Source organism: Clytia hemisphaerica, unplaced genomic scaffold (assembly GCF_902728285.1).
Source record: "Clytia hemisphaerica strain Z4C2 unplaced genomic scaffold, Clytia hemisphaerica genome assembly, whole genome shotgun sequence".
Taxonomy (NCBI): Eukaryota; Metazoa; Cnidaria; class Hydrozoa; order Leptothecata; family Clytiidae; genus Clytia; species Clytia hemisphaerica.
In genome coordinates this window covers 1,443,883-1,463,837 of record NW_027104192.1, presented here as the reverse complement: position 1 = coordinate 1,463,837, position 19,955 = coordinate 1,443,883, and the positions used below count along the sequence as shown (strand labels likewise).

General features: G+C 35.0%; 1 protein-coding gene across 1 annotated transcript; it reads left to right on the top strand.

The window, feature by feature from the left end:
* The first annotated feature begins 10,428 nt into the window (after nt 1–10,428).
* Nucleotides 10,429–18,576, top strand: LOC136815175 (uncharacterized). Its single transcript, XM_067071628.1, has 12 exons — nt 10,429–10,490; nt 10,769–10,843; nt 11,110–11,194; nt 11,915–12,100; nt 12,446–12,575; nt 13,293–13,419; nt 13,556–13,699; nt 14,256–14,409; nt 14,678–14,703; nt 14,842–17,046; nt 17,582–18,030; nt 18,437–18,576. Exons 1-11 carry the CDS (start codon nt 10,458–10,460, stop codon nt 18,017–18,019), a joined length of 3,603 nt encoding a protein of 1,200 aa, XP_066927729.1. The 5' UTR covers nt 10,429–10,457; the 3' UTR covers nt 18,020–18,030; nt 18,437–18,576.
* Nucleotides 18,577–19,955: the final 1,379 nt, after the last annotated feature.

Here is a 19,955-nt window from a genome sequence, read left to right as displayed (position 1 = left end):
ATAATAGCAACTAGTAATTATCATTTTGATTCTGCTTTCCAGTACAGTCTTCTCTTTTGTCTCGTAAACATTGCACGGAATAACATGGAACTGGCACAATTTATATTCAGCAGGTCAGGACCATTTTTATTATTCTCCATCAATCACAATCTGTTTATACAGTCATAATGCTATGTACCGTGAGTGGTCCTAAATCCGACAGCCCTGCCTAAATCCGATGGGGTCTTTCAAAGATACAAACTAAAAAAAACGAACAACTTCGCTGTGACGCAATGAAGATACCAAAGTGTCAACTAAACTGAGAGATTTGATACACTGAACCAATTGAACCAAAACAATAATTGCTTCTTATACAAAAAATAATTTTTTATTACAAAATTGTTTAACGTTTTAAACACGAACAAAGGATTCAGAAAAATATAAAAGAGGTAATTATTTTTACAACTCACACTTTTTTGATCACATTAATTGACATTTTGACATTATAGTCATCTTGCATCTTGTTAGATGTTTTGTTTCGAGAGTTCTTTCAATAGTTTATTGTTCAACTTGGAGAGGGAATATTTGTACACATAGAATTTTTTTTCACAACAGTTATTTGGGGGGTCGGATTTAGGCAGGGTTGTCGGATTTAGGACCACTCACGGTATATTTTGGCTTTATGCTGCTTCTTTGTTGTGCACGTTCACCCACCAAAACTCTGAAACACTGCTGATTCAGCCAGTCGGCCGATCGGTAGTTAAAAGTCACCCATTACATCAATCAAGCTCCTTCACCTGAACCCTGAAGACAGAGAAAAGAGATGAAAATAATTATAGTTAGAGTAAAATTGAATAAACACACGACCCATATTAATAAAAATAAGCCTGTGGAAAGATGGCCATATGATAGCCATGAAACACATGGCCGAGAAAAAAACATTTTGTTTTATGAGATGAAATCCAATTTAATACAAAAAAGTCAACACAAAGAAAAAGTACTAATGTAACATTCCAAAGGTAGTTGAAACTATAAAGGTGAAAAAAACTGAAGATTTACCTTTCAATGGGCCATAATCAATCCAAAGGTTAATGCATGCACCTCAAAAACCGAAGAGATTCGTTGGTTTTCAGGGCCATCTTTGTTGTTTTGAAAATGAAACGCAGAAAAAATGACTGGGCCCAGACATCTGGAACAAGCGGGAAAAAAGCAAAGGAGATAAAGCTTTGACACTCTTACTATTAATTGTACAAAAGTTGCAATTTTAATCAAAAGTCTTACTTTATAATACTTTTGATATCAATCATATTCTATTGCAATAATTATTTTTACAAAACAGATACTTTTAATAGTGCTACAGAAAATTGATCCCATCCAACACGAAGCAAAGTCGATATGTCACCCTACGATTTTTTTTGAAATTTTCGTACATATAACATATACAAATTTTTTACGCCACACGCCCAGATCTAGAGAAAGGATGCTACACTCCCTATTCGGGCGCTTCGCGCCCTCAAAACGGTCGTTCCGCAAATATGGTACCATTTTTTCAAAATTCAACCTCAGTCAGTGTTCTTCTAAATCATCAAAAAATCTTGAAAGATACGGTTTTTTTTTTGTCTTTTCGAATTACTTCGAATTTTGAAAATGGGCCATTCCAGAATTAGCTAGACAGGAAAATCGTCCTGTATTTTTTTATAAGGCGGTAATCGAACTAGTGTATATGTATAAGAATTGCGAAGTGATCCAGGCAAGTCACTCGATTCGCAAGTTGCAAGCAAAATATTTATAGGGTCACACACTTAGAAATTGCAAGTTAAATAGATTCATATAGATCTACCTTATTGGAACTAATTTTCGCGGTCAACAAAAATATCCCAAAAATTGCATTTTGCGGGCTTTAATTTTCACGGTTTTTTCCATTCTGGAATTTTCGTGGATTTTAATTTTCGCGCTTTTGCCCTTTTTTGGACAAATTTCTTTCATTTTCCTAGGGATTTTTCAAATTTTTCGATAAAATTGGAAAAAATTGTATTTCTATGTCCGAACTCTGCTCGAGGGAACGTATGAAAAACTGATGTCAACATTTTTCATTCCTTTTGAAGGAACAAGGTCAACCACAACTTTTGAAAGTGTTTGCCCTTGACTCTTATGCACTGTATATACAGGCAAACGCAGGAACAAGAGGAAAATGAACCCGCTTCACTGACTTTTTTTTCCGAACTGGACTGTAAAAGATCTGTAAAAGATCTTGTAAAAGATTTTGGTGCATTTGAACGTTTGCATTTTGCCATTCATGTTATTTATAATTTTATATATAATTTATTATATTTAGCTAAACGAAATAAAGTTGTAGAATTGAACTATAGCAGTGAGGCTGGAACTTCGATTTTTGAGGATTACGATTTTACCAGTTTTTTAGCGATTTTTGCCTCGCTAGCCCAAATCTCGCAACCTCTTTACCTTAAAGGAAGATCGAAATTAGAGTTTTTCAGTGTTCCGAAAAAAACGCATAGCAGAAATTTTTTCATCTTCACATGATCGATTCTCAACAACAAAATACATCTTTTGGTCTTTGGGTTTGTTTCTGACGTTTTTTCTTCAAAGAATATCGATCACTTTCCTTTTCCCCTTGAGCGCGCGAGAAAAAAAATGACTAGCTCGTTTCGTGCGGGCGAATTAAGATGAGGCGGCAATCTTGCACTGAGGTGCTACTTAGTTTCCGCCCTATTTTGCGCCCCCGATAGAATGGTCCAAACACGGGGGTAGTCTAAATGATAAACTATGTCGTTCTGTAAGTGTTTATTTTCTGAGAGATATAAATAGTATATTTGAATATTATTAACTTATTTATTAAAGTATTTTTGAGCGCAAATTTAATTATATGGTTAAATAAAAAACGAATGATAACAGTTCTGTTTATTCCTCAAACCCCCGGGAGAAGTTTTTTTGTTGACTTAGCTATTTTACAAATCTCGGAAAAGAACTCCCATAGGAATTCCGATACCTAACCCGATTGGTTAATTTCGGAACGACTTCAAGAAAGTCATAATGGCAGATAATTTTAAAAGTTTCTGAGGGAATGTGTGTAATTTATCGATGTTGATGGCTTGTTGATTCTTTAAAGAAAAAAGATAACAGGTATAGCTTTTTCTAATCCTGGAATATCGAGGTTCCAGCTACACTGTATAGTGGAAAAACACCCCAGATATTCACCCAAGGAGCAAGTGTGCCAAATTTCAGCCAAATCTGACCATTTTTGAAGTCTCCAGGCAGCCCCAAAGTTTTAGCCTGGTTTTGGCAAAAAACTCGTCCCCAGGCCCCAAAAATCAAAATTTTCAAAAAATGAAAAAAAATCCTCCAAATATTCACCCAAGGAACAAGTGTGCCAAATTTCAGCCAAATCCAAGTATTTTTGAAGTCTCCAGGCTGCCCTAAAGTTTTTGTGACAGACAGACAGACAGTAAGTTTTAAGCCGCTAACAGCGGCCCTTAGCGTACATTAGCGGCCATTAGCAGCCCTTAGCGGCTCTTAGTTTTGTTTTTCAATTTACTTACATTTTCAAGTACATCTGGAACAAAGAAAGATTTTTTCAGAAATAAAAAAGGGCTAAACAAAAAAAAGATAAAAGGGAGGGCGCTCAAAATAAAGAAGGACCTAAGAAGCCATCAAATGTTGTAAAATAAAATAAAATGATTGCTTCCCCAGTAGAGGAGAGGGAAAGCTTCCAAAAGGGCATCTCACAGGCTTTGATTTCTTATAAGCTCCTGATTTGTCACAAGCTCCTGATCTGTGACCTTTCAAATGTGTGATGTAACTTTTAGAATGCGAGAGAGAGAAAAAGTGAAAATCACGTGAAAAGAAAGAGAACACACTCAGAAGGAGTGTATTTCATCACTATTTTTGGTAAAATATCACATGATACACGAAGGAAAGCACGCAGAGGGAGCTCAATGTAAACAAACATTTAGTAAAAGTCTGCACTCTGCTCGTTCGTTGTGGGTCATGCTGGGCTCGGCTGAACCTCAAGATATTTGGTCTCTCGACAGACGTTTTTCTTGCTTTCCAATTCTATATTATGATTTGAAAAGAAATGTAAGAGAGCAAAGTATTTTGCTATTTAAAAATACTAGATAAACAAATTCAGAATCTGTAAGTAGCTAAAAGAACAATTTTCAAGATAACCCTGTCTCACCACGAGCGATCCTTTTGTTAATATCCCCGTCTCAGTCAGTGGAATTCTCTATTATTATTTTAGACAGTGTAAAATTCTTTATAGCTGAAATTCGGTAAAACTATAACAGAATTCCACAAGCTTAAGCTGAATTCAATAATTACTTTTACTGAATTAGTTAAACTTTTTACTGAAGCGATTCGGTTAAACAGCCGAATTTAACCAAAACCATTTTACCGAAATTCAGTTATATTTTTTCGAAGATCCCTAAGATAAAAGCGAAAAAGGCTTAATAGACGATATCGGCTTAACCGAATTCTCCCCGAATGATTACCCATGATGCATTGCGCAAAAAAATTCACGGACGATAATCCTAACCCTAACAATGCATCATGGGTAATCATTCGGGGAGAATTCGGAAAGCCGATATCTTCTATTAATCGAATACAAGGATTAAAATAATCGAATATGGGAGATTAAAAATAATCGAATATAGGAGATTTAAAAAATAGTCGAATCATTAATCAAACTTCATAAACGAAAATCGATTATATTTTTGAGAAGATCCCTAAAGAAGGCCGCTAATAGGTCAAGAAAAAGCCTCTAATAGAGGCCTTGAGGCCGTTCTTGGAAAAATTTCATTGGCCACTTCATGGCCGACCTTTTAAAATGTCAGGCCGCTTGAACGATCGAATGTAAACAGCAGTAGAACGTCTTCATTTTGTACCGGCGCGCGCTTGTATCCTTTGTTTTTTGCATAGGCGGAAACGATAGCGTCATAAATTCATGCCAGTCAGAGCCATTGGAATTGGTAAGTCATGTATTGATGTTTTTCATATTTGGACTGAAAAAAAAATAGAAATAATGAAAACTTTTTAAATAATAAAAATTTTTAAGCGCTAGCTCAAACACACGCGGGCAGGTAACGGTAAACTAATACCTGACTTTCCTTCGCCTTATAGAAGGCGCTTCCCAGAGCGCCTGGAAGCAATCAGTAGAAGACCACTTTCGTTTTTGTTGCAGATTTCACTATAATAAGCTTCTCTCACGAATTACTTGTCAATGTGTTGTGTCAACTTGTCAGCATTGTATTGTTGTTAAGGGTAAGATAAAAGAAGTAAGACTAGCCTAGTTTCTAATCCTCTGATATAGAAGTTTAAGTATAGACTGTTTTGGATCAAAAATTTTCAGGTGGGATTTGGGAATTTTCAGGTTTTAGGTGGGAGAAACAAGTTAAGATAGTAGTTGGTGGATTTCAACACACTAGCAATGTGGAGATGGTTTTCTCCCAATTCACTGTCTCTGACCAGTCAGTAGACAAGAATTCACTTCCAGCTTTACCGATTGGCAATTGAGTCCTCGAGTTCCACATGGACCCGTAGCTCAATGGTAGAGCAAATACCCATGAATGGCATGGTTGTGACTTCGAGTAATGCCGGATCCGTTGGTTTTCCAACGGTTCTGGTGCCTGAGAGCGACTGTATTCACTTCAAAGAAGTCAATGCTTCAATCTCAAAGATTGCTTGGAATGAGTAATTATCGTTGATGCAATGGGAAACAATCGGTGCTAAGATCTCAAAGTCCATCAATATTTTGCCACTTGCATTGGGAAGCATCACCAGTGATTTTGAGACAATGGACCTCATCACACCCAACTGCTTAAAATTGGGTAGGAACAACGAACGCAGCCCTGTTGGTAAGATGATTATTACCAACAAATCAGACATACTCTAGTGGCTGAGTTAGGTCTCATATGCGCATCGGCGTATGGTCATTTTTTCTTTTGATCATGAAAGTATAGTCCTTGAAGAGTCAGAAAATGTGTCATGGCTCCGACTGGGGTCCCCCCTGAGAACAAGGTCCCCCCAGCCTAATAAAATATTAGGTCCCAGTATAGGGGAAAATTTTTATGGCATTCACAAAGCTCTATTTTATGTGTGTGCACTTTTAGAGAATGCAATAGAATGTCTTCATTTTTGTATTTTAAGGATCAGATCACACTTTGCATGAAAACATAAAGGTTTAGAGAAATTAAAAACCAACAGTAAAGAAAAATATTTAGGAAGTGTTATTTAGCCCCCAGAGTTACATAAACTAATGCAGGCCCCCCCCCCAAGATAGAGCTCCCCCCCGTCTGTTGGGAAAAGCAAGCAGGCTCCCACCTCTTATATGGCAAATTTTAGGTGTAGCTCCCCCGTTATTTGGATCAGGCACAAATTTCCATAATGGCGGATTTTAAATTTTCAACCCTTTTTAGCCCTCTTGCTTGAAAAAATTTCCTTATCAAGAGATATGAAGTACTTACGTTTTCTAAGTTTTGAAAACGAAAGTACTTCATATGCAGGGTTTTAAGCTCAAAAGAATATTTTTCTTTGGCTAGCAGAGCCTAAGAGCCCATGTGACGAAAGAAAGTTTTGAATCCGCCATTATGGATTTCAAAATTCATGTAAAAAAATGAATTTTCCTGAATTTTATTATTTGAACGGTAGGAAAGACCCTCCAAAAATTTCAAGTAAATCAAGTAAGCCAATCAAATGTAACAGCCACGCAAATTTGGAACCAAAAGTAGTCCTTTCAAAAAATCAAAATCGAAAGTGCTTCATATCTCCAGATAACGAAATTTTCAGATCATGGTTCTGACATTTTTCTTAATCAGCATAAAATTTGTGATCGATTGGTATTAATATGTCTATGTTTAAAGTTAAAAAAAAATTTTTTCAAGCAAGAGCGCTAAAAAGGGTTGAAAATCTAAAATCCGCCATTATGGAAATTTGTGCCTGATCCAAATAACGCCACACACGTTTTCTGACTCTTCAAGGACTATACTTTCATGATCAAAAGAAAAATTGACTATACGCCAATGTGCATACGAGACCTAACTGAGCCCCTAGAATAACAAGGTCATCATGGAAAATTCTCGTATCTTTGATGCATGGTTCGAAAATTGGCTTCAAAACCATGTACATGTACCCAAATTGATGGATCAACCAAAATGGTTTTCAACGGAAGACAGATGCAAAGGAGACGTTGTACTCTTTCTGAAAATTGAATCGAAGCTATCAAATACTTATCAATTTGGAGTTGTGGAGAACCTTGAACCTACCGATAGTGATGGAATCATTCGTAAGGTTGACGTAAAGTATAGGAATAGCAACGAAAACGTGTTTCGAGTGGCAAGAAGAGCTGTTCGTTCATTGGTCAAAATCAAGTCTTGTTATCGAGATCGGTCAAATGGCTTGTATTGCTAACAAAATTGTTTAATTGACTTTTGTGGGGAGTGTGAAATGGTTGTATCTTTTCATTTAAGTAATTATCAATTTGTTTTGATTTTATGTTTAGTAATTAAGACATCATTTCAGTTTAGTATCATTTTTATGTCTCTAGGGTAATTATATATTTTGATAAAAGTGATGTGCAGTGAAACTTTCTTGTTCAAAGAAATCAGTTCTTAAGAGAGGTATGAGTAAGGTTCTGTGTGTGTTTACACATTTCAAAACGCCTTCTCTACTCTAAGAAACTTGGTCGCCAAAGTTATGCTTGGTAAAGCATGTTTTTGTCTTGATCAATTTTTCCTTAAGTCTCTAATTTTCTATGTTTATAGTCCAAATTTCTAGCATTCAGTTGTCTATGTTCATAGCCTAGCATTTCATCACATCCATTTTGATAGTTTTCTTTTGTATTCAATTTTTAGTTTGAATTACTCTGCAAAGATTGTTTCAAACAGGCACATTTTTGTTGTTCTCCCGTCGCCCTTCTCAGACCACACATTTTATATGCATATTGTACGGTCAAGATAAAAACTTTCCGGTTGACATAGTCCCTGAATACAATGTGAATGTTCCCCAAGTGTTTGGAACTTTAAAGATATGAATTTTGCACCTTTAAAATTGTTTGAATAAAAATAAACCAGCAGAGGCTGGAAGGTCAGCCAAAAAGCTTAGCTTAGAAGGTCTAGAGCGCAAAGGGAAGCAAGAAATGATCAAACCGATGAAAACTTTGACAAAAATTTCATTACTCTCAACTAGAATGAGTAGAATGAATCTTGAATGTCATTGTATAGAGACTGAATTAAAAGAAGCATTAACAATGTTTTAGCATTCCTAAGTTACAGTGTTTTTTGTCAGTAATTTTTTTCTTTATTTTGTTTTTGCATAATTAGTGATATTTTGTGAAAGCTACTTTTATTTATCAATCAATCTAGGGGGCTTGTAGCCTTTTTTGTTAACATGGAAATTAAGTAAGTAATTGGGAGGTTTTAATCCATAAAATTAAATGTTCTGAATACACTTAATTAAACATATAATTGCATTATAAATCAATGAGTTACAGGTAAAACCAAGTAAAACCATTGAAAACAAACTTAAAACTTTTGCTTCATAAATTCAATTTCGCAAGAGTTTTTTGAAAATTTTCTATATGTGTCCCTGCACGCGATTTGGAGCACATTGAAAATGGGCCGATCCTTAAAAAGCCGAACTTTTGGCCGATCGGTCTGGACCGTTCCTGGCCGATGTTGACCGATCTGGGCCAATCTAGGCCGATCTTAGCTGAGCCATGTTTCTTAATCTTTTCTCTAAACAAAGGCCGATCTAGACCGGTCCAAATCGGCCAAATTCGGCCAAGTCCGGTCTGAAAACAAACAAGCAAATCTTTTTCGTATGACGGTATTTTTTTGTTTACATTTTCGAGTGCCTAAAAACTTTCGAATCTTTTTGTTAAGTGTTCGAATGAACTCCAGAGAACGTTCAAATGTTTTGAAAAGTCTCTGACTCTTAAACAAAAGCAAAAGGAAAAGTACCACAACAGAAGCAAGAAGGTGGAAGTATTTTTATTTTTATGTTTTCACTAGAGTGAAAACCGTCACGAGAATAATTTTTCATGAGCTAAAAATTAAGATTATAAATTATCAAGATAACTGTATTATTGGAATATCAGCAAAGGAAAAGGCAAGTAACAGTTTCTTTTTGAGAGATTAAGCTGTCGTTAGTTAAAAGGTCGAAACAACCAATTGTTCAATTTGGTTTTGGTCTTACTTTACTAGCTGTATATGAAATACGAAGAAAAATATTGACATGCAAGTTTTAACAGGGGAGATAGATATATGTAAATGAAACAGGGATGTCTAAATAAACTAACGAAGGGACACAGTGCAATTCTATTCTAAGGAGGATTTCTAATAATCTTTTCTAAATGGATTCATAAGAGCGAGTGAGTCAAGGTTATGAAATACAGGGGAGTATGTCATTTACGACGAAAAAACTGTTTGAAAACAATTTTGCTTATAATCAGTATTTTGGCTTCTGTAAAACGTTCTGGACCGGTTTGTATCGGCCTGGACCGGACCATATCAGCCTAGACCGGTCTTACATTGGCCGAACATCACTGTTTTTGTTTTATCAGGTTTGTAACTTAACAAAACCGGACCTGGGCCGTTATTGGCCGATCCAGACCGGACTTGGCCGATCCGAACCGGACCTGGCCGAACTAGGCCGATTTTGGCCGTAGAATTACTTGGCCGATGCTGGCCGATCTTGAATGTGCTCTAAATCGCTTGCAGCGACACATATGTTATGCTTTTTGATTTTTACCATGAATCGACAAAAAGCATTCGTGACTGAAATATTTCTCTACAAACACAAGAATAACAAATACATGGAAGAAAATTTATTCCATACTTTCACGCATAATTATCTCCCCTTTCGCAAAACATCGTTACGTCACATTTTTTATCATCAAAATATTAACAAAAGAGAATTTTTATGAATATACCACCAGTTCAACATGTACGGTTAGAACAAAAGAAAATAGCCATTGCGAGTCTTTCTAAATGTTCATATGTCTATGTATTTACATTTCTTTGAAAGCTTGTGAAAAGTTCTTTGTTGTCTAACATTTCGTTACCAGGATCTCCGAGCAATATCGCTTTTTGATTGGCTAAAAACTTTTTACATCCTAATCCTCTATGGCCAAGCATAAAATCAAGCTCCAGGTCGCCAGGCGATCGGGCTGGTTCCCCGATAATCCAAGGAAGAAATCGAAAGTGAAATCAGGTTAACACTTTTTTTCGTCTTCCCCTGAAAATGCGTAAATGAATGCTCAGCTTTGGCTGACCAAAAATCATTTTGGCATGTAAAGCTTTCATATTGGAATTATTGTGAAAATAATGGGACTTTTCACCCGTCGATTCAGTGCTGCTGCAAATTTGATATATTCAATAGTTTCTTGAAGGCAGATATGTCATGTAATAATATGTTATTTATCTGATTCTTTAAGCCAGTTAAAAAAAAAAGGCTTGGCTGATGAAATGGATGTTACGTTAATCAGAGACTGTGAAAAGGTAATACATTATGTTTTGTTGCTGAATACTTGATTTGTTTAATGATAAAAAACCTTGGTCTTTTGACTCTGACTTTTTGTTAGCTTTTCCTTTGTTTATAATAAAAGATGATCAAAAAGTGATCCAAGTCTTAATTTAAGAGCAAATAATTAGAAGGTAATCGAAACAAAAGAACTTTTTTATAGTTGTACACATGCTGTCATAAAATCTATGACCTTTCTTTTGAACAGTTTTGATATTTAATTTGAATTTTGAATATTATAATTGGTCACTTCTAGGAAATTCAGAAGAAGTTGGATGGATTACTAGAGTTGACAAATGCTTTAGAAAATGCCCTTGTTGCCCTCAAAAAGGTAAAGGTTTTTAGACAATTTCAAATTTTTATTAATTGACACACAGTTTTTGTGCTGCAACAAATTTTTAGCTTGGTAGTCTTTAGATGGACTTTAGGAAGCCTTGTGCTAAATTTCATATTTTTGAAATTATACATGGAATGTCAATGAACTTCCATTTCAAAATAATCATACTTTATGTCATTAATAATTCAGGCAATTATGAATGCAATCAAGAACATTAAATTTCATATGTATTTAAAATCTCTTTTATGTCTATTATTCAGGTTAAAGAATTATCACTTGATATTGATCAAGTCAATGTCACTGAATATCTTCAGGGTATTCTCAAAACTTGTGTTCGAAGAAAAGGTACTTTTTTATTTGCTAAAAGTTTATTTTGTAAGTGTATTTGATTAAGTGTGCATTCATTTTCTCATTTCTCAAGGTCAAACAGTGATTCAATTTTTCAATTTTCAAGATATCATTAGACCTACCTCTGAGCCAGTTTTGCTTTTTATTGAATTTTTTCATCATCAGGTCCAATCAGCATATTCAGCTTGTCGACAATATTAAATTTTTAGTAACTCTAAGTTTAAGTATGTACCAAAAACGTTTTTAGCACCAAAGTAAGGAAAAAGCTCTTTTTTCCTCATTTTCATAATTTTGCTCAAAAACTATAGTGCTGTGAATCATCTTTTCAAGGTAATTTGACAATATTTTTAAGCAAGCAAAGCAAAAAAAGACATTGCCCGCTTTTTTAAGCTACTGAACTTTTAAGAATTTTCATGGAAAAGGAGTGTTTTGAGTTGAGTTGAAGAAGTTTGTGCTGTTGAATTTGAAACTAACAAACATCATCCAATCCTCTCAAGAAGTTCTATTTTTTTGGTAAAAAAGTTACTTTGAAAACCAGAAGGTATTTTTGAATAATGTTTAAATATGGAAATGAGGATTTTTAAATCGTCTTTACAATTTCAGATTGAAATGATTTTCACTTTTTATCTCAACTTAGTTTGGGCTCTTGTACTCTTTTTATTTCTGTAAAATATATAGCATTGTGGTATCTATAAATATGTTTTATTGGTTGCTTAGAACTACCACAGCAAGATGAAAAAGAGCAAAAGCTGAAACCAAAAACAGACATCAATAGCGAATTAAATCAGGGAGAAATCAAAGAGGAAAAGAGTGAAGCCACTGTTCAAAAGACTAATCCACAAGAAAATGATTATATTTTACTAGACAATGATAAATTTATCACTGAACTGATGTGCACTTCAGGTAAGAGAATTATATATCACTTTGTGATACAGCTCGTTCAATTGAGCCTTAAGAAGTCCTTCATTAATTTAATGCTTTCTGCAATGTACCAGTGAATTACTAAATTTAGAAATCTTAATTACAAGAATTTTTGGTAATCTTTATGGAGATCTTTGGCTTTGTTTATTTCGAAGTAAATTCATTTATGTCATCTACTTCTCCTCAATGATGAAGAATAAGCTATGTAATTTGCATTATAATACAAGTAAAGAAAATTGCCTGAATATGAAGATTCTTACAAAAATTCTGCAGTATAACTAAAATGGTGGACATGGCTTTCCATTTATTTATAATTTAACTTTTCAGGGGCAAAGGTTGGGGTAAAGTATAAAGTGGAAGTGACAAGCCCTTTGCAAGTTGATGGTACTTTCTGGGCTTCTAATGTTGAAACTGGTTTCATGCAAGATAAACTTGAACCCCTTTCTGAAAAGCTAAGGTATAAAGTTTAATCATTTGCAGAGACAATGTATTTTTAACGCTTTAACTGCCGTGCATATTTTTTAAGGTTCGACCTATTTGCCAGATGTCGGCATATGCCGACATGGGCAAAAGGTAGCGATTTTGACTTCATTTTCTGAATAATATATGAAGTATCAGCCAAGGACTATAATTTTGAGTTGAACATTGTTGAATAGTTATTTTTGAACATAGAAAAGCTTTTAACTATTATCTTTTTTCATTTCAAACCATCTAATACAAAATCTTTGTAGAAGTGTTAAATTTTGCGGCAAAGAAATGGAAAGTGCCCATGTCGGCAAATTCCGACATCGGCAAAGAAATTGAAAGTGCTCATGTCGGGATATGCCGACATCGGTAGTTAAAGGGTTAACCTTCTCAAAAGCAAAAAAGGCATGATTCAATTTGCTTAATAATGATCTTTCTTAAGAAACTGATTGATGAGGAGAAATTGATAATTCATAAAATAGAGACTGGATAGTTATGAAATTTCTAGTATCATTGGAACTACCTGAGTTTTTCCTCCATCTGACTGTCTGTTCCACTTTTTTTCTGTTTCCAGCTTTTCTCTGGATAACCTCACTTTTTCTGATTTGAAAAGTCCCAGAAAGTATGCAAGAAAAATGGCTTTTTGGGATTTTATCGTTCATTGAGATTTCACTGTTCATCGACCCCAACTTTGTTTATATCTTCGCAGACAGGGAACCATGAAAGACAGAGAACTTTGGGTTGTTGATGATTATTCCAAAATGGTTTGTGTAAAGTCCTCCCAAAATAATCTTTGGATGAGGGCAAAAGTTATCAAAGATGTTAATCAAAGTACTGTGAGTATTAAATTTTCTTTATTACTAATTCCCAATGAGTTGTATTAAAAAAGCTATCAATGTTATTTATTTATTTCAATTCTACCAGAAATAAGCTGTCGTGGAAAATAACATTCTACTTTTATAATATTTTTAGGTTCGTGTTCAATTCATTGATATTGGTAGATCAGAGGAATGCGCAAAAAGTAAATTGTCACTAGTTCCCGAAGGTTTTGAAAAAATACCCTACATGGCATTCCATTGCACCCTATCAGAAGACAAAGTGAAAATCGATTATGAGGTTTGTGGTTTACAAAGAGAATTTTGATAAGACTGGATTTTAAAAAATGTTGGTTTGTCGACCGGCGACTCTTCTCCAACCTTGCCAATCTAAAACCATTTCAACGAAGAGAATTTTTTTTTCAAAATTACAAAATGTAGACAAAAATTCCATTGAATGACCAAAATAAATAAAAAATTCCAACCAACCAACCCACCTCCAAAATCTAAGGTCGGGTGACGGCAAACCAGGAATTTTTTAAGTCCAACCTAATTCTTGAAAAATAATTACTGTTTCCAATTTCAGTATGGTTGACTAGAAAAAATTTTGCACAATGCTAGTAAAATCATGCCAAAAATCAAAATTATTTTCTGTCAATATGAAGATCATGCATCCCAGAAAGCTTTTTTAGTACTACATTTGTTATGACGATGATGTTAGAGATCTTTTGGTAAGGAATTTCTAATGGCGTGAACGCTTTTCTATAACTATTAATTTCAATATCCACATTGTTTATCCGATTATTATAAATGTGCAGTTCTTTGCAAGTGTATCACATTCATTTTTCATGTTTCAGTTAAAATGGAAATTCAGTGATTTGGTCAAGAAGAAAGTATTGAATTTCACTGTTCAGAAATTGATCGATAGAGACAATGAAAAGTTTGCACTTGGAAAACTGGAAACTATTCTTGATTCACCACCAGTTATTATAAATGAACAAATTCTTTCAGGTGTGATATGTTATTAAGGCTTTGTTTTGGTTTTGTAAAGATGAAAATATTCTGGTTTTCTTTTAGCTCTAGCCCTCTTGATGCTTTTAAGTAGCACTCTTCTTTGTCAGCTTGGTGAGAGTAATTTCCTTGGTTTCCATATGGGGGCAAAAGCGAGTGCACACTTTAAATTTAAAGGACTTTGATTAGTTAATTAATTGATATTTTGTTTTATGTTTCTTTGTTTCTTATTTGGCCTTTTCAACCTCATCTAATTTTGTTTTTCAAGGTTGCTCTAATTCACAAGGAAGAAAGGTATGATTTAGATTAAAAAACCAAAAGTTTTTAAAGCAAAGGATATTGCAATGTTTTTAACAGAAGATTCATTTTACAAAGAAGACTTTCTACAATAAATTTACTTCTTTAACTTGAGGTTTCCAATTTTTTTTTCAGGATCAATCAAAACCTGACAGTATTAAGTCAAGAGATATACGTGTTCATGAAGGAGATCAAGACATAACATCAGTATCAGCAGTCATACGAAACAACAGTGTCAGCAGTTCAAAAGAGGATAAAATTACAGAGAAACCAAAAGAGGAAGCTAATAAATCTTCAGATGAGAAAAAAACCGCCACTTTGCCTTCAAAAGAATCAATACAAGATGCACAACAAGACATAACACCAGAAAAATGTAACAAGGACACTACAGAACAGGCCAACCCTAATAAAGAAGCCCCATCCTTGCCACCCATCAAAATCCCTGAGAGAACAAGCTCAGATGTCGACTGGGGTGAGAGCAAAACACCAGGAGCAGAAGAGCATTTTCAAATATCGCCTTTGGATGATAATGCTTTTGACAGTCCTAATAACAGCATGGGAGAAGGGCAACTTAAAAATGCATTGTTGGGTAAACCATCAACCGAAACAACAAATGCGCCAACACATCAGAATGCAGAACAAATCTCTAAACTCGAGCAACAATTGAGTGATTTGATTCAACAAAAAGACATTATTTTGCAAAAATCTCCTCCAGCTGAAAGAGATCAGGCTATTCAAGGACTGTTGTTACAGATTTTTAACATCCAGCAGCAAATCAAACAAGAGTCAGAATCTCGTGGTAGACCAGTTCTTCCACCAAGTTTTCTTCATCAACCTTCTACATCTCGAGGCCATCAACCATCAATGAATAATCTCGAGCCAGCAAACTTCACTCCACCTCAGTCTTTTAACCCTTTTGGCACTAGATCTCCAAGACCTGGGCAATTCAATAACCAACAAGGAATTCCCGAACAAGGAATTCCCCAACAAGGAATTCCCCAACAAGGAATTCCCCAACAAGGAATTCCCCAACAAGGAATTCCCCAACAAGGAATTCCCCAACAAGGAATTCCCCAACAAGGAATTCCCCAACAAGGAGTTCCCCAACAAGGAGTTCCCCAACAAGGAATTCCCCAACAACCTGTTATGGGGAACGTTTCGAATCCTGTATTATCTGGGAATGATTTTAATGTGAAAATACAACAGCTGGAGGCAATCAAAAGATGCCTTCAAATGCCAAGTGGACTTCTTGATCAAAATCAAATACAAAATTTGCATGTTATGAAACAGCAATTAGAGCAGCAATTTAAAGCTGAAAATCTACGCCAGATGCAAATGGGTATTACACAACCAACTGCTTTACCGCCAAATCTACAACCGCACCCTACAATGCCCCCTCTAACTTCAAACTTGCCTCCTCTCCCAGCCATGCAACCCAAATCACCACCCTTACCGACACATCTACAACCGCACCCTACAATGCCCCCTCTAACTTCAAACTTGCATCCTCTCCCAGCCATGCAACCCAAATCACCACCCTTACCGACAAATCTACAACCACAGGTCACTGTGCCTTCTCTAACTTCAAACTTGTCTCCTCCTCCACCAACTATAGAGAATCAACCTCCAAGTAATTTATGTAGTACAGAATTTCTGGATGAAATCAACCGTGAAACAGAGGAGTTTCGTAAACAAATGATATCTCCAGGTAAAAGTACAGATAGTCTTGGTGGTTCACGTCACTCGAATGCAGCTTCAAAAGAAATGTTAAACAAATCGATGGAGGAAGTCAAAAAAACGAAAAGCTTCATAGTACCAAGCTATCAAACTATTTCCACAGAATCAAAAGCAGACTGGACAGCACGTGAATTGAGAAATTTATCTAATCCTTTACTTTCAGACCCAACTGCGAGATTCTTTTCAACCATTGTATCAGAAAGAGAAGGAAAGTTTTTTCCAAGTTTGTTGAAAACTGCACAAAACGGACACTTCCTTTTTATTGATTCTGACGCAGCTATATTCGAAAGAGAATGGGCTAAAACGAAGGGTCCAAAATTCTTGATCGTCAAACACAAGCTAACTGATGGAACATGGGTTGCTGGTGGTGTTTTGGAGGTCATATCCAAAGTTAAAAGACGTTCTGGACCACTATCTGCTCAATGCGAAGTTAATATCATTAGCTCAGCTATGGCCAGTGATACCCCTTGGTTTCGCTCTGAAAAAGCAACCAGAGAAATCAGATCTGATATTGCTGAAAGATACATTGAGATGGTTGTTGACAAGCTAAAGAATGGAAAATCAACGACACTGTTTCGTTTTCAAGAAAAACAACTCCAACAGGTTCCTTAAATACTTTTAATAAATGAATCAACAATTTGAACACAAAAATTTCTAAGGAGCTACTTTTCCTCTAGAAAATAGCACGAGAAATATTGAAAATAGAAGCTTTTTCTTAGAATTTTCACTTCTATAATACACTCTCTTTTTTATAAGCATACAAGAAAATCGGGTCGAGGCTCAATATGTTCATCGAAATCTCATTTTCACTCTTAATTTATGCATAATTATATGCTTAGACTTCGATTTGTTGATTTGCTTTGGGATCATGAAAATTTTGAATTTTAAGTCGAAACTTTGATTCAGCTCATAAAAATGCAAGTTTTCTTTGTAACTTGGTGCTGCAGGCAAAAATGTTTGGGCTAAGAAAGCTCAAACAGCTTTAAAAGTAACCCTAAAAGGTCAGCATTTTAGAAAAGCTGCACGAATTTTTATGCATTCCAGCTTGAAAGTATGCTTAGCATTATCCTTATTTTTTACCGAATTTTAGCCTAAGTATGCTTATAAAAAAAGAGTGTATTAAAATTTTGTTTTCTAGAGTGCCGAACTCGCTCAAAAACAATCCAGACCCAACAATCCACCCATACTACCGCAAAGCAGCTCATACTTCTCCGACTCTATTACTACACCAAAAACTAACAAGACATCACAGCCATCAATGGAGATTGACACTGCATCGAGATCTAAGAACAATACCAACAGCAGCCAACAGTCATCGATTGGAGCGACAAATCCCAGCATTCAATTGTCAAACCCTCATTCTCTTCATCAAGCAGATGAAGATTGGGAATCTGAGCTATCACCCAAACCAACATCGCCAAAACCAGACTCGACCAATCTTCAACCAACACCATCAAATCATTTGAATGTCGATACAGGTTCCACTGAATATTTAGAGAACTCTGAGGACGAAAGTGAACGTAATATGAATGCTGAATATGAAACGTTTGGCTTGAGTGAAGATGATTTCAGCTAATCATATATGAGGTAGGTGTGAATACTTCCAATACAATCCAATCTTTTTAGGTTTTCAGAGGATGGAATTGAAGTAGTATTGTAGTCCAGTGTTCCAAGTTCAAATGATCTTCTTTCTTAAAACCTGAAGAATCTGTTTGTATAAACAAGAGTGCGTTGGTCTGGTAGCTCTTCCGATTGACCATTCTCATTGCAATCCACGGTTCTATTCCAAGTCAACAACAGCTGATTAACAAACTTTTTTGCTCACTTTATATCAATGTTTATAAGTGTCGCTTAACATTAGAACATTTCCTGGAGTAGCCTGTTTTAACCATAACTCTCCCTTACCAGGCATTAGAAATTCAGAAAAGGTAGTGCTACAATTAGGAATTGAATACTGTCAAAGATTCATCGATAAACTTTTTTTGAATTCCAGAGATGAGGACTTTCGTGAATCGAACGGATGTAATATATGTTGTATTTCTATCTTTTGTTGTGTTTAAACTCTTTTGTTTCAATTTTGTACATAAGAACTTTATCACACCCCTGTCTCAGTGCCCCGGTGGCATGGTTTCAGTACATGATCTTTTCCTACGTCACTGCAGTAATCAAATTTTTATTGCACTCATTTGTGAATTGAGATATAAATTGAATAAAGACAGCGACAATAAAAAACAGTTCTTGAATTCCCAAGCCATTTAGGATGATTACAAATGAGTGCAATAAAAATTTGATTACTGCAGTGACGTAGGAAAAAATCATGTACTGAAACCATGTACTGAAAAAAATCATGTATTGAAATCATGCCACCGGGGCACTGAGACAGGGGTGTTTTATCTTAAAGTGTTTTATGTTTTAGTACAGTTTTTGAAAATAATTATAGCTTCACATCACAATTGAAAGTTTTTTACCTTATTACATTAATTGCAAGGTAGATTTAATGCCAAACTGCAATTAAATGTAGCTTTTTAACTGCTTTAGCAATTTTAGTAAATTATAACAAGAAGGATAACATAATGTTCAAAGTTCTATCGTGTCTGACATAGTGAGTTACCACTTTAAATACTGTTTTGATTTTCCCATTAACTTTTATGAACATTTTCATCACCATTTTATTGGAAGTGAGAGTTTTTATTGTTATTTTTTATGAAATCTCTTTTTTTTAGATTTTTTTATTTTCTTCTGTTTTAACATATCTTTTAAGGTCGTCCTGACAGTAAGGCTGTTTCCAGATGCAAGACATTTTAAAAAATGAATTAAGATTTTTTATAGCTTTAAACAATGCTAAAGTTTTAAGTTTTGTTTCAAAGTGAAACGCATCGAAAATAGTTGAATAGTTAAATAAAGACGACCTCGTTAAGTTGTTCTTTCAAGTTGTATCCAAGCAATCATTGCTTTAAACTGATATCTTTCAGTATATGTTTTGATTTTCAAAACGTTTTGATATTTTTTTAATTGAGCTTGATTTACTTTGATTTTATTATGATTTAAAGCTTTGTTTTTGAGCGCTCAAGATAATTATTATATTTCATGATTTTGTTATTCTCATTTATGGTATCATCAAGTATTTTTTAGTATTTTTTCTTGATTTTGAAAGAAACTCAGGTAACATTTTTGGCTTTGTTTGGCTTCTTTTTCTTTGGCTCAATATTTTCAGTGAAGGTAGAGAGTGCTTCCCTAACCCTCTGCCAGGAAGTGTTTTGGATTTTAACACAGTCCAACCATCGGGGTGCTGTGATTCAGCTTCAACACTACCGATCGGCAGAATGTTAGTTGTGTGCAATGATAGCCTTATCTAAATGGCGAATGAATTTATACCAGACTTACACTGCAATGGACGGTGTTTTATTACCAAACACTTTGGGGTGGTTATAAGAAGCAACATTAGTTCAAATCTAGTTGTTTCAGAAATATATTCACAATCAGTTAAATAGGATGTCTAAGAAAGTGGGATA